Source organism: Mytilus californianus, unplaced genomic scaffold (genome assembly GCF_021869535.1).
Source record: "Mytilus californianus isolate M0D057914Y unplaced genomic scaffold, xbMytCali1.0.p SCAF_8, whole genome shotgun sequence".
Lineage (NCBI taxonomy): Eukaryota > Metazoa > Mollusca > Bivalvia > Mytilida > Mytilidae > Mytilus > Mytilus californianus.
The window spans coordinates 21,120,422-21,135,775 of record NW_026262734.1 but is presented as its reverse complement, the minus strand read 5'-3'; the positions used below and the strand labels follow the sequence as shown (position 1 = coordinate 21,135,775).

At 32.9% G+C, this 15,354-nt stretch overlaps 1 protein-coding gene across 2 annotated transcripts; it reads left to right on the top strand.

The window, feature by feature from the left end:
• Positions 1-8,868: 8,868 nt before the first annotated feature.
• LOC127710857 (uncharacterized) lies at positions 8,869-14,786 on the top strand. 2 transcript variants are annotated; one of them, XM_052216816.1, is made up of 3 exons: positions 8,869-10,447; positions 11,498-11,852; positions 12,609-14,786. In XM_052216816.1, exons 1-3 carry the CDS (start codon positions 10,360-10,362, stop codon positions 13,303-13,305), a joined length of 1,140 nt encoding a protein of 379 aa, XP_052072776.1. In that variant the 5' UTR covers positions 8,869-10,359; the 3' UTR covers positions 13,306-14,786. The 2 variants fall into 2 exon arrangements, with proteins under 2 accessions (XP_052072776.1, XP_052072777.1); XM_052216817.1 differs by lacking the exon at positions 8,869-10,447 and having other exon boundaries at positions 10,792-11,852.
• The last annotated feature ends 568 nt before the right edge of the window (positions 14,787-15,354 follow it).

The window sequence follows — 15,354 nt, the reverse complement described above, 5'->3', positions numbered from 1 at the left end:
AATTGAGGAACACAGGACAAGATTATTCTACCGGAATATGTAAACATAAAAGACATATCGATATAGAAAGAAACAGCATGCTTTAAGAATTCAGATTATTTTCAGAATATATACAGTGTTAGTTAAAATGTAAAAGTCTATAAACAAATTTGATACTTTAGTTAATAAATTATTTTAGGGTGCGGTTTATGGACATAGTTACAATAATAATATTACCTCTCAACCTAGAAAACAAGTCAAAAAAACCGTTACAATTTCTCAAAACTGTGGATTAGTACAATTTACATATAAAGATGAGGAGATTGCCGTTGAGATAACTTTCAACTTCAGTATAAAGATGTTGATGTAAGCAACTATATGGATATGTCCTAGTTGTATGCTGGTGGTTCCTGGCCGTGCCATGCTGTGCGTTGGTGGGTCCTGATATAATGCTGGTGATGTTCGACAAGACGTTAATCTTATTCCAATTCAAACGTTTCAGAAATAATAGAATTGGCAAAACAGTCTATTCATTTGGATTTGTGACAATTATTTTGGCTTTGAAAACCAAGTTGACTGTATAATAAGCGTTTTCTATTTACCGTTAGTACATTTGTACATATTACTTAAAAGTGCAACATCATCAGTTCAATATCAGCTGAGAACATAATGATTTTGTTATAAAAGTTTTATTTAAGTATCAAATGGCCTTAACATGATTATTTCCATCAACATAGAATGGTTACTAAAATATGTGTTAAAAGATATCTAAGTTCATCAGTTCAAGCTAGATTTCAAACGACAGTGGTATTTTTCTCTTTTAACTTTTGTTTATCCACTAGAGACTTTTCTTAATGTATTAAGTTCTTTCAGGGCCGGAAATGCAGGATTGTTTATCCTGTCGATCAACCGATGGCGCTCTGTTCGGAGTGCAGTCGATTAACCGATGGCACTCTGTTCGGAGTTCAAGTTTCCGTTGATTTGTCTATTTCAAATACATTTTTATATAGTTGAGATAATTGTTAAACTACCTCTAAATTTCTCTTTGATATATACATTGCCTCTAATTTTTCCTTTTATATACACGTTGCTTCTAATTTTCCTCTTAAAAAGACGGTGTCTCCAATAAATGTGGCATGATAGAATAACCAATCTAGACTCTCTAATGATTGTTAAAACTGACTTTGACCTATATTTGCTTATATCCACATATTTTGGACTCTGTAGGATAGTTGTCTCATCTGAAATCATACAACGTCTTCTTATTTTCATATTGTATATGACAAATAATTGAACAGTTACTAGTAGTTACCGTGTGACCTTCAACAATGATCAAACCCCGTTACCGTGTATTAATAAGCTATGAATACCCCGGTATGACAAAATATGAAACAATGAAAGAAAAGACCATCGGCCTGATTAATATTACAACCATGAAAAAAAATAGACAAACACCAACCAACGTAAACCACTAGATTACTCGTTCCTGCTTTGAACAATACGTCGGGATTAAACATGTTTGTGAGCGCACTCTAGCTCTCCCCTTTTCACTATTTCCCTCACCAGGGACAGTGGTCAACAAATATTTGATGATGGGATTCTAAAAATTCTGCGTGCGATTGACGTCAGGCCACAAATAGCTACCACAATGAAATGTTGTCACGAAAGAATATTCGTCAAATTAATAAATGTATTTCATTATTTTGTGAAATAAAGAGGAAGAACCTACTTGGTGAATACCATATCATTATATATTGAAATGCAAAATCGCTTTTTTTTAAAATAAAACAATCACTAAAATATTTTTTTTAATATTCGCATATAAATTTCCAATTTAAGGTTTTTAAGAATTTCAAGGAAAAACACGTGTATCATTTCTAGGAAAACAAGGTAATTTGAGTCAAATGTCAATACATGAAAAACGTTTTAACTCTGGTACATTGTAACAGTTCAGTAAGATACCTTGAAGTATACGGTAAGTGCTTTTTAAGTAGTGTTTTGTATATATAAGTGTACAACGTTCAGATAAAAGTAGCTACCTGTTTGTTTGTTAGTTTTGTTTTGTTAGAAAATAAGATAAAATTAATTGATTAGTTTAATCTGCATTTCGTCTTTTTTGTTTGAATTTGCATTTTCATATCATTCCTAAGTTGGTTATTTTTTTCATTATTATTTTTGTCTTAACAAAGATATTGTTGTTTTGCTTATTATGAGTATTAAATAAACTGTTAACACAGAGATATGTCTCTCCTGTATGTAATTTCATATTATAATACAACTATTGAAATTAATGCCTCGTTCACATGTACATTCAATTCGAATAACGTGTGAACGCAGCATAAAATGCAAACACTTTTACATGTGAACTATGCAAAACGTTCAAAGTCAGTGAATCCTGACTGAGGGTGTCGGGCTAAAACATATCTAGGAAAGTGAGATATGTCAATGCTAATACAGCTACATTTCAAATTTTGTTGACCTACTGTAAGTGGTTCCCCGTAAACGGACCTAATCATAAACACCAATTTGTAAATTCTGCAAAATTCCCAAGGCAATGAACCATTACTGAAGGGGGGGGGGGGGTCATATAATCTTCATGTAAATGAGATATGTGCTTATTCTTATACAACTTCATACTAACTACAGGCATTCCAACATAATTTTTAAAATCTTATATTAAAAAAAGAAGAATAGCAAAATATTGTAAATGAATAGCTTTCTGCATCATAAGTACAAATGGACTTAAAATGTATTATTTGAACTTTTACATCATTAAAGCATCCTTTTTTTTATTTTGTTTCATTTTTGTTTTTGTTTTTGTTTTTTTTGGGGGTATTTGGTATATGTAGCAAAGAGAAAAAGAACCATGATAGTTTGTCAAGACATAAAGTTCTTACCAATAAAGATCTGAGTTATGCCGCTTTGTCCTTCGAATATCACTTTAACAACTAAGTTGCTTTCTTTAAAAAAAAGAAATGCAATCGTGAACCTAAATGCCTGTTTGGCATGAACGATCAGATAATTGATACATAAAGAAGCATGATTTTACCTCAATTTTTAGTATAAAATATAGAAAACTGATATGGATTCTTAATGAAGCTGCTGTTCTGTGTGAGTATAATTTTCTTGTTAAAGAAATAATTTCTCTCTCTCCCATCCCTCTCTCTTCCGATAGATAACATTACAACTTGCAATCTGATTAAAATTCAGATCTTCGCTCTCGTGCTCGTATATATAAGCATATGAGGGTAACGAAACCATACATCTATATTTAAACTAGATTGTACAACATACTAAATAAGAGGCAACCACTGTTTGTTCCATTCTGAGGTGCTATTTTGGAAATTAGAGGTAGCTTAATTCCTGGCTAAAGTCGAAATATAAATGTGAAAACAGTCTTTGTTTTGAAGAAGTTTATGAAATGGATCATGATTATTTGTCTGTAGCCAGTTTGAAAATAGTTTAAAACCCTAAGCTATATTCGCATTTGTTAATTCCGAACTAAGACCTTTTCGGAAAATCAATTACACTGGTTTATAAATATGGTTTGGTCATTGGCTATCATATTCGAGATATGCTGGATCTCAATTTATTTATGCCCAAGGCAACAAACTAAAAAATCATACTTTTAGAGTAGAAACAATTTGAAACGTCAACTTTGTACTCAAATCAGTTTGCTCAAACATTTCTCACTTTTTCATTTCATTTCATAACATGTCCTTTTGTAAATTAGCCAAAATATAATGAAGTTGTTGATTTGCTCTCTTATACGATTCTGTGACAGACAGAGGGAAGCAGGAATAACAGTGCCAATTCAGTATATCTCATGTCCAGTACGCAATATAAAAATCCTGTTTTTGCAATTGTATGTTCTTTTTATACGGATATTGATTTTTAGAAAGATAATTTTTCACTAAGTTGTCGCCAAAAACGCTCTAGAACTCTGTCAACTTGGCCCTCTAAATTCGCTTATGACTACAGATTGGCTCGACACCTTGAAAACAAGTTGACGGAATTCCTAGAAACTTGCACTGATTCTTCTTTAGGTGGGACATGAAGTTGTGCACCAGCTACTTCAACTTTTAATCAGATTTTTTAGGGGAAGGTGGGTTGTTTCACATACCAAAAACAAAAGAATTGACTTTACCATTTATAGAACTATATGTTTTGGAGAGGGAAGTTGACACCAAAGAAAATCAGTGTCTAAATCTTTTCATATCTTTAGAATTATTTTAAGCACGCAAACGCATATTCATTTATCAATGTTTCGATGTGATGTGTAATTTCTGCATTTAACACACATAAAAGGTTCCTTTAAATTTCGCCGTAATTTCCCGGGTTAACTTGTATTTTTAGAAAAGATTAAGTATCATGGTTTATTTAGATAAAAAAAAGGAAGATGTTGTATGTTTGCCAATGAGACAACTCTCCACTAGTGACCAGGTGACGTAGAAGTTAACAGCTATATGTCACCGTATGGCCTCTAACAAAGAGCAAAACCCATACCGCATAGTAAGCTTTAAAAGGCCTTAAATAACAATGTAAAACAATTCATACGAGAAAAACTAACTACCTGATTTCATCGCGTTGTCATTTATTATAATTATTGCTTTTGTTGCCTTATTTATATTTAAGTTTGACAAAAATGTAGAGCCTTAATTACTATAGATATAATTTCATTATCTTATATCATCATTCAGTTATTTTATTTCTGAGTCTGTATTTAAACAATAACTGAACGAAGAATTCAAATATAGAAAAAATATTCAACGAGTGACCGAACAACACATTAATTCACGAATGCGCGTAGCGCATGAATTAACTATCAGTGTTGTTCGGTCACGAGTTGAATATTGTTGAGTTTATTTCACATGTGAAATTATGGGTTTTTATTTCACCATTGCTGCATTGCATATGCATAATCATTCTTTCTGTTATAAGAAATCACAAACATCAAGCCCAAACATTTACTTATTCTTTTAGATTCGTCAACATACCGCTAAAATATTTTTATAACTTAAATGTATATTAAAAAATAAAATTTCGTTGTAGCATCTTATATCTGCATTTTACACACCTCAACGATTCTTTAAGGTTCAGTTTGTTTGTTTTTTAATTCATTTTCTTTATTTTAATTTGTATTTTTCTCCAATGTTTTACCAGTTAAATAATATATGATTATAATAATTCCGGTTTTGTTGTTATTATCAAAATAGGAACAATTTTAGAAACACCTTGATTGTTCCCATCTTTCCTGGACGTAAAATTTTAATTGCTGCTTAAATGGACTTTACTCTTTTCTGATTTCGCTAAAATGGCTCAGTTTGAAAATCGTAAAAACGCCCTATCCATTGACAGTCACCCTTTTCGCTTAAAATCTACTTGATCTCCAATGTAAACACAGCTTGTATTTCAGAATCCTTAACATATGCGACTCTAATTTAATTAGCTATGTAGGATAATAATCAGTCTCGATTAACACTTATCTCTATAGCAACTGTTGGACGCTAATACATATTCAATAGATCTATTCATTATCTATTACGCAGGTGGCCATAGAAAAGAACAGATGTATTCCGAAAAGACAGTAGGCATTTCCGGTATTCCGAAAGACTACAACATCAACCAATATATAATTGAAAATCACTATTTTTTTAAATCTTCGTCGCCTCAATCCGCCTTAACATATCTTTGAAAAACTTATAAGACTGTTAGATTATGATACAATATTTATCCTGAACGGTGCTTCTCTTTGCAAGCTGCAGAGCTAGGAAAACTCTCAAAATTTAACCAAACATGTACTTTGTGTCTTTTTTGTTGTTAGGGATCTACAAATAAATTAAAAACCAATTGCTCAGAGAATAATTGAAGGTCTTTCCACATTAAATTTCTGAATAATTTGAATTTATAACAAAGGTCAAAATCTAGAACTTCAAATTTACCTTTGACCTTGACTTAAATTTCAAGGTCATAGAGCAAGAACTTCAAATCAAAAGACCCTTGATATCTCCTATATATGGTTAATGAGTTACATCACTAAACATCTAATTTTAAATATAAGAGGGAAGAAAATTCATATTAAATGTCATCGTACCCTTTCAACCAAAGTATATGTGTTGCGACATGTCGTAGCTAACAATTTTGTAAAAATATTTGGTCGATATCTTATACGGTTTCTGATGAAAAGCTATTATAAGCCAAAATCAAAATTCAAAACATGACCTTGACCTTTGACCTTGACCTCATTTTATATTTGGTGGATCCTGGACCTCAAATCAAAAGACCCTAGGTCTCTATCACTTATGGTTTACCAGTTACAAATACATATCAATTATTTGTATACATAAGGGGAAATAACTCTCATATGGAGTCTCCGGATCGCTTCGGTCAATTTTTTTTTTTGACAACCTGAGGATATAACGAGCAATTTTGAAAAATAAATTTGTCGCTTTCTTTTACGGTTGCGAATGAGTAGCGATCACAAGAATAACAGTGTTTGGGGAGATAACTCATACGAAGAAAACTGCATGTTCGGTTAAACGGTGTCAGTTTGAAAAGCGCATTAACTGTTGATATCATATACCAAATAACTAAGCGACATCTTGCGAAACAAAATCTTCTCGCAAGAATCAAAAGTGGCGGATGAAAAATAATAATAAAAATAATCAGAACAAATACAAAAGGTCTTTCCACAGAAAAGTGGAAAAACCTTATAACCTGCCACGTCCTGTCTGTGTTTTTGTTAGACATTTTTCTGCTTTGTATCGTTCTGGTGAGTTGAGCCGTTTTCAACTGATTTTTATAGTTTGTTCTTATGTTGTGCTGTAACACCACTGTCCCAGGTTAGGGGGAAGGTTGAGCGTTCACAAACATGTTTAAATCTGACACATTCTTTAAGTGCCTGTCCAAAATCATGAAGCAGAAGTTCAGTGGTTGTCGTTGGTTCATATCTGTCATATTTGTTTTTCGTAAATTGTTTTGTTATAAATTAGGCTGTTAGTTTTCTCAATTGAATTGTTTCATATTTTTCAAGTCGGGGCCTTTTATAGCCGACTATACGGTATGACCAAATGACGTAGATGTTATCAACTATAAGTCATCGTACTGCCTTCAAAAAAGGACAATTCATACCGTGCACGTTTGCTTTAGATGATTAAGCTTCTAGCATTAAATGCATACATGTTTCACTTTTTCATGTCGGAACCTTTTATAGCCGACTATATAGTATGAGTTTTTCTCATTGTTGAAGGCCGTACGGTTGCCTTTGTTTGCTTACATCCCCTTAATTTGAACATTGGCGGATAGTTATCTCATTGGCAATCATACCACATCTCCTTAATTTTTATATACTCACATCGGTTAAAAGGTTTGATACAATTTTCCATTGAAATGCCTACCAATTATCATTGACTTACCATCAGTGGTTCCCCTTAAACTGACATCATCACAAACTTTAACATGTAAACTAAACAAAATCAAAGTCAATAGACAATGGCTCAGGTGGTGGGCCAAATAAACTCATGGTAATGAGATATGCTAATGCTGACTCAACTTCATACCAAATATCATTGACCTATATCAACAGTGGTTCCACTTTAACTGACCAAATCACAAACTTTAACAAATTATTGACACCGCCGCCGACGCCACTGGTAACAATACGTTTAAATTTCGCCTCCGTGACCAAGTCGAGGCGAGCCAAACATTGAATTTACACTTCTGTACGCCTGTAATTTAGTGGTTTTTGTTGGTTACTGTCTAACCTATTTAATTTTTTGTTTATTGCTTTGTACACAAATCAAGCCGTTTGTTTTCTCATTTGAATTGTTTTACATACATGTATTATCATTAGGGGCATTTTATATCTTCCGATATGGTATGCGTTTTGCTCATTGTTGAAGGCCGTACGGTGATCTGTAGATGCTTACATCTACATGTACGTCATTTGGTCTCGTGTAGATACAATGTAGTTGTATGATTGGAAATTATACAATTTTTCTATATATATATTGAAAAGGCAACACCTTTCTTTTCAAATCTACACAGCCGTCAGTTTTCAAACGAAAGATAGCCTGATACTTATTGATACTTATTCCATTCTAAATTAATTCCGGCAGTATCCTTGGATATCCATGACCATTGTCGGTACATTGATCTGTTGAGGCGGATATATGGTGGTACCAATCATCGATTGTTTCTTAGATTCATAAATCTATAACTTGATTTATAAACGTTTCAATGGTTGTATGTTGACCTCGTGGTGTCTTTTTATAATTTGTGTCGTTATATTGAGGTCCCACTGACGTATACATAGATATAAGAAGATGTGGTATGAGTGCCAATGAGACAACTCTCCATCCAAGTCAAAATTTATAAAAGTAAACCATTATAGGTCAAAGTACGGTCTTCAACACGGAGCCTTGGCTCACACCGAACAGTAAGCTATAAAGGACCCCAAAAATTACTAGTGTAAAACCATTCAAACGGGAAAACCAACGGTCTAATCTATATAAAAACGAGAAACGAGAAACACTTATGAACCACATCAACAAACGACAACTACTGAACATCAGATTCCTGACTTAGGACAGGTGCAAACAAATGCAGCGGGTTTAAACGTTTTAATGGTACCAAACCTTCACCCTTTTTCTGAAACAATAGTGTAACATCACAACATAGAAAGACTAACTATAAAATATCAACTGAAATAGCCTAATTCAATCAAAGGACATATTAAAACCAGTGAACATACACTGAACAAATAAATTTAACCTATGATACAATGTAAATACAAAATAAATAAACTAAGGGAAAAATAATAAAAGTAACATGTTATATCGGTATGAAATGTTAAACAATTTAAGAAAAACAATATGCGCTAACAAAAATATCAGCCATTTGCAATTATTTTAAACACAGGTAAATGAAAATAATTTTGTTGTTAGGTATACGTGTACAGTTCCAATAGAGAAAATAAATAAATAATTTTGATGTTCATAGTACGAAGTGAAAATGTATAGTAATACCAAACACTTATCAAAGCTGATATATAGACCAGATAAAACCCTGAATAACATTAAATAACAAAAAAGCATTACAATTAGTATCAACATGTCAAATTAACAAGAAAGTACGATTTGAGAGTACTCGCAGTTACTGACAGCTAGTTAAAAGCCAAAACAATTAATAATAAAAAATCATGCATCAGAGACTAAAATCAACTAAAACACATCCCAGGGATTTAGTATTTTAACGTCATGGACAGTCAAAGAAGACATGACTTGTGCAATGCCAAAAATAAATGTATCGACAGGCAGTAGGATAGTTAGGAGTTTAACCTCTTTATAGATCAAAATGAACGTGGGTGTGTCTTTATACATCCCGTTTGAAAAGAATATGTTTTAATTTGCTGATGACAAAATCGATATTAGTGCCAATGTAAACTATATTCAAAGATCTAACTACAACATTGGTAAGATAACCTTTACTAATAAGTTTGTTTAAAGGTTCGATGAGTTTACACGGATCACAAAGTGATTTCCGCGCTTTAAGTACAATATTACCGTAAAATTTAGGATGTGAAATACCGTTTTTAATCAGTTTTCTACAGGTACAGCCAAATTTACTAATCAAATCTTTGTATCTATGAAAGAACTTAGCAAAAGTTTTACGTAATTTATGGTAACGAAATCCCTGACTTAATAATTTACCAGTGATGCATTGATTACGTTCGTTAAAATCTATGACATCACTACACACACGGGCATAACGAACGAGTTGGGATATATAAACACCGTATGATGGAGCCAAAGGAACATCGCCGTCTAAAAAAGGAAAATTAACAATAGGGAATGAAAAATCGTCTCTTTTGTCGTAAATTTTCGTATAGATTTTCCTTTAGAGATTGAAATGTTCAAATCCAGAAAAGGACAACTACTGCTGTTTATGTTAGATTTAGTTAAAGTAAGTTCTATTGGGTAAATTTCGGTAGTTTATTTAGAGAACTCTGGATTATTTAACGAAAAAATATCATCTAAATAACGGAAGGTATTGTTGAATGTATCAACCAAATGTAACAATGACGTGTCTTTACTGAGTTTGGTCATATCTCCTTTTATTCATTCATAAACCAATTGAAAAGGGACGAAATCAGACAGTTGCTGGGCATTGACTAGAGCAAAACATTTTTTCTTTTTTTTCTTCTAATTTTCAGTTAAAAAAAATTCTAATAATTTGCATCGGTTTATATTAAATACTATATCTTCAAGTATTATATAAAACCTGGGACTATTATCCTATAGTATTATAGTCCTAGATAAAACACTTTTCACAGAACATATTTATTTGTAGGATCATTATCAACGCCTATAATCTAAGGATATGAAGGGCTATTTTCAACTGTTTGTATTGGTAATGATAGTTACAGAAGTGAAATCGTATCAATTTGGTCAGCCAATGGTTAACAATTGTGAGCTTCAATTTATTCCTTTAAGCTTTCATATACATGTAACTATAGAAATATTATTTCTGTATTTATATACAGTTTTCGATTGAAGTAATTTAATTTATTTCCCTTTGTCTCAATTATTGGAGGATGATACGTTGAATTAACTGATGTTCTGAAGAAAATCCGTAAAACGTACGATGCTATTTTTTTGTGTATGAATAATCCATTTTTTGTTGAAGATTTTATAGTGAAAATCTTGGAGCTAAATGTGACTGGCTTGTCTGTTGACTGGCTTGTCTGTCTAGATGTGACTGGCTTGTCTGTTGCATGTAAATCATATCATTCTTCTTTTGTGGTATGTTCAGTGTTCTCAAGTATAGTATACATCTGACATCTAAGCTTAAAAAAGCTTGCCGGTTCTTTCGCGTGTCAAATTGGTACATTCGTACTTTTAAGCCTTGATTAAATGAAAAAAAAAACCGAAAACAACACGTTATAAATTTCACATGCATCAGAAGCGCCTTTCTGGATTTACCTTCATCAGGAACGCTCAAAGCCGAATATTTGAAAGCCAGGGATGTATATGAACCTAAACAGTTGAAGAGCTATATAACCAAAAAGGACCTAAAAAATAGCCAAATCCATCTGAGGTCAACTTTGCCTGAGGGAGTTTGAAACCTTAGTTTCTAACAATTTTAAAATTTATTAACGGACAATTTTAGGAAAGTTTGTTATAAATCATGTCAGTACCGAAGTACTGACTACTGAGCTGATGATACCCTCGGGGACTGATAGTCCACCAGCAGAGGTATCGACCCAGTGCTGTAAAAAATGAAAACAATACGTTATAAATCTCATGCATCCGAAGCGCTTTTCTGGATTTACCTTCATCAGGAAGGTTCAAAGCCGAATATTTGAAAGCCAAAGGTGTATAAGAACCTAAACAGTTGAAGAGCTATATAACCAAAAAGGACCTAAAAAATAGCCAAATCCATCTAAGGTTTAGGTTCACGATTGCATTTCTTTTTTAAAGAAAGCAACTTGTTTCTTTTTTTATATATATATTTATAGTGTCGTGTGATAGTAAATGGCTAAAGGTTTTGGAGGGAGACAGGAATGGAAAAGTTGTATCTGGCAGTAAAGAGGATCTTCGTCGTGCTGTAGTTTCTGGTTCAAAGATTCGAATTATAATGGACGACCTTTATTCAACTGATACAAATAACGTCTATTCTTTGAACGGCGAAATTTGCGTACTAGCACTTTTTCACATCAGCAAAGGTGGATTTGATTCACACCAAACTAAGGCATATTGGTGGTTTCTTAATTTGTGCACAACAGGCAATGTACACATGTCCCGTTGGTACGTTGGAGTCCACCTATCGCCATCAGAAAGTAAAGTTAAATACAACGTAAAATGGTTTGTAAGGTACTGTATGTTATATATAGGCGCGATATATCAGAACGGGAGCAATTAAAGGATTTATATAATTTTAATTATATTGCTATCTGGGGGAATGGTTTGGAAAAAACAACGGTTTTCGAATATCCTTTCCATCGTTTATATATCAATACACCCGTTACTATGTAATATTGTCATTTGGACTCTGATGGTTATCTGATTGACAACCATACCACACGCTAAAGGGCATGACTGAAACCAACAACGTGCCTATATGAAACAAAATTGGCCTAAAAATTAACAAAGAACTTCATGAAACGGACCAGAACGACCATAATTGAAGATACAATTTGATATAAGACGAGCATAAATTATGTAAAATTTGCAGTTTTGTACCAAATTGCCTTCGACAGAAACATGTGGCGCTGTATAACATATCAATATAATGGTAATATTTAAAGTTGTTGAAAAATGTTTCAAGTGTTGTTTTAGACTCTTGAATATTCAAGCATTTTATCGACAAAAAGTCAATATTGTGCTTCTGCGGAGGAAAGGACATGATGACGTTCAATTCTATATTGAAAGTAATAATGCTATATGATTTTTATGTTTATTTTTAGATATCGTTAAGATAAATAATCTACAATAAACTTCCTTTTCTTCCTGTTCTTTTATAGTTAGATATAAAAAAAAATAATCAGACGATGCATCTGTACATTGAATATCATTATAAGAAGTCCAAATACCTTTGTTAGATAGTCAATTTTCATCTTTGTGTTTTAGACATTTAAGCTGTGACTCGACTCCGGCGAAACCAGTTCTTTGTACCACCGAGAGTGGGTTTCCGTACTGTGGTAATGTAAACAACTTAATAACTGTAATCAGTCATGGCGCAGAGATTCATGGGGTAGATGCTAAAAGAAGCTATTCTGTCGAGTTCACAAATTTACATTACAACAAGAAAACATCGTTTGTATCTGGTACTCATCTTTGGCATATAAGCCAAACTAGCGTTTCTAACTATGTGGAGTTTCAGAAAAATGCCTACTGGTGGTTTACAATTTGGTCCACAGACGGATCACGTGATATATCAAGATGGAGCATAGGTGAACATAAAGATCGAGGACATACTACAGACAAGTTACCAATCATATGGCTGGCTGACACGTGCTGGTCTTTGGCATATGAGCACGACGAGCATGGCCAATCAATCGATGGTTCTGTAGATTATTTACGATCAGCTATTTTAAATGGAAAACGAGTGAGACTACTTTATCAGTCAGGTTACCCCATTGAAGCCGATGAATTAATTATTAGAAATGGTCACGTGACAGCGCAGGTTTTAGGACATGTGTCAAACAGTGGCAAGACATTCAATTCAGATGCTTACTGGTACTGGGAAAATGTTGCTACAACGGGAGATGTAGGTAGAAACAATTCGATACAATATTGGATCGCATACAAGTCGTGGAAAAACTAACTACAGACAGCGAATTAAATGGTTTATTGATACAAGACCCTGGAAACATGTCTTCTCTAACAGTGCATCAGGACAGTCCATACATGGTTCAAAGACAACATTAATACGAGACATTAAAGCTGGTAAAATGGTGCGGTTCACTGTAAAGTATGCAACACATCCCCAAAGTCATCATGTATCTGTATTGAACGCAGATAATATCAACATAAATAACGACGAAAAAGACGTAGGAGCACAACATATAAGATCAATAGGTTATTCGAAAAATGGTCCATTCAACGTATCCTTTACGTCCAACCCGTACTGGAACTTTTTAATTGCTTCAACTGCTGGAAAAATAGACGTATCTAAGTGGACTGTGGGCATCCATGAAACTCAAGGACATGAAACATCTAAGGTTGAGATAGACTGGTTCGTTAGTTAAACATAATTGTGCCTTGGTCACTGGTATCTGTAAATTCTGAATTCAACACCACGATGCTATTTTTAACAATTAGTTCGACCGAAACTTGCATTTATCAATGTTTAATATGTTAAACTGAAAATCTTCATACAATGTACATATAGACTGAGTTATAAAATATATATAGTATTTCCATTGTTTTAAAGGGGCACTAGCTGCGGGAAATATAAAAAATCTAAAGTATGATTTATTTTTGTTCAATCATTTATAATGAAAGTGAAAAAGTGAAATAATAATTCGCTTTTAGCAGCCAGTATGGTTTAATTTTGTCAAATTAAGCTAAGAAACATTGATCATGAATTATTCACATGCAAGTGAATAATCCGATCTCATTGAATCCGTATTCATGTGAACTTCAATTTAACCCCTTAGCTAGAGATGGATAACGCATGAATTGTGAGTGTTAGGTTATTTAAAGGAAAATAATGTCAACATTGAAAGTGAAACAAAGGTAAATCATTTGATTGACTGATTCGATCCACAAAAAAATCATTCATATACAGGTAAAAACGATGATTAACATATATTTTTAATATTTAATATGAAATTAAACAGACCTAGAAAAATCAAATTGCACGAGTGCGCTTTCTATTTACATCTATATTTATGTTTATATCGCTTATATGACCATCGGAGGTCTTCGGAGGTCAACTCGATAGTTAATTAGATGGCGTCAAGACTAAAATAAACACGAAACGAAGCTACATATTATCGAGCCCATGCCCTGTAAATTGTTTCTTTTTATAATTTGGATAAATGTTTTACATGGTTATAAATCAAATATCAGAATTTGAGTCAAATCGGTGAACATGAATTTGACAGCTAGTGCCCCTTTAATTGTTTTTACATTTTATATGCAGATTTAAATGACCATTTGTATTTTGTTATAGCTCAATCCGCTATTTCTTATTGCATACGATAGGATTCAAAATGATTCCTATCAATTTACAAATGAATGATGATAACAGTTACTTTATTACACTTCTTAATTATAAAAGATTGTCTGTCGACCACCAGATGCCTTTTGTTTATTTGTTTATTTGTTTCGATGTGTTACTGTCTCATCATGTCTACCCTTATTCGAAAACTATGTATATGACTCAAAGGAGATGTGGGGATTACGTCATTGAGACAGCGAACTAACGAAAATAAAAAGAATTTCGTTCTAGAAGAGTATCAGATGTACGATAGAGGTACGTAAGAGGTGCATTTATAGAATCACAGTCCGTTAGCAACTGACAAATACGCTGTGCATTTAACGTCAGTGTGTTTGCTGATACACCGTACTGTACACAAAATATGTTTCTTAAGGGCATACGATACAGTTTCGATCCCACGGTGAATTTTTGACGAAAATTTGCATACGAGCTATTTTACATCTAAGCAATTCAAATATCTTATAAGAATATACCTTCATGTGCTGCTTTAAGAGATAAATGGGGTCGACATTTTAGTCATTTACTCAAAATTTGGGATTTTTTTACATTTCTATCCTTTGGATAGACATACCTAACTTTTTTTCAAAAGATAAACACAAGCGAATTTTTGTAAAAACATTTGGAAAATCTTCTTTACATAAATATGCT

Excerpts from the sequence above, each read along its gene's own strand:
- LOC127710857 (XM_052216816.1), top strand. The coding sequence starts at position 10,360 with ATGAAGGGCTATTTTCAACTGTTTGTATTGGTAATGATAGTTACAGAA. Across the intron at positions 10,448-11,497 it reads TCAGCCAATGGTTAACAATT|TGTCGTGTGATAGTAAATGG; the intron begins GTGAGCTTCAAT and ends ATATATTTATAG. Across the intron at positions 11,853-12,608 it reads AACGTAAAATGGTTTGTAAG|ACATTTAAGCTGTGACTCGA; the intron begins GTACTGTATGTT and ends TTTGTGTTTTAG.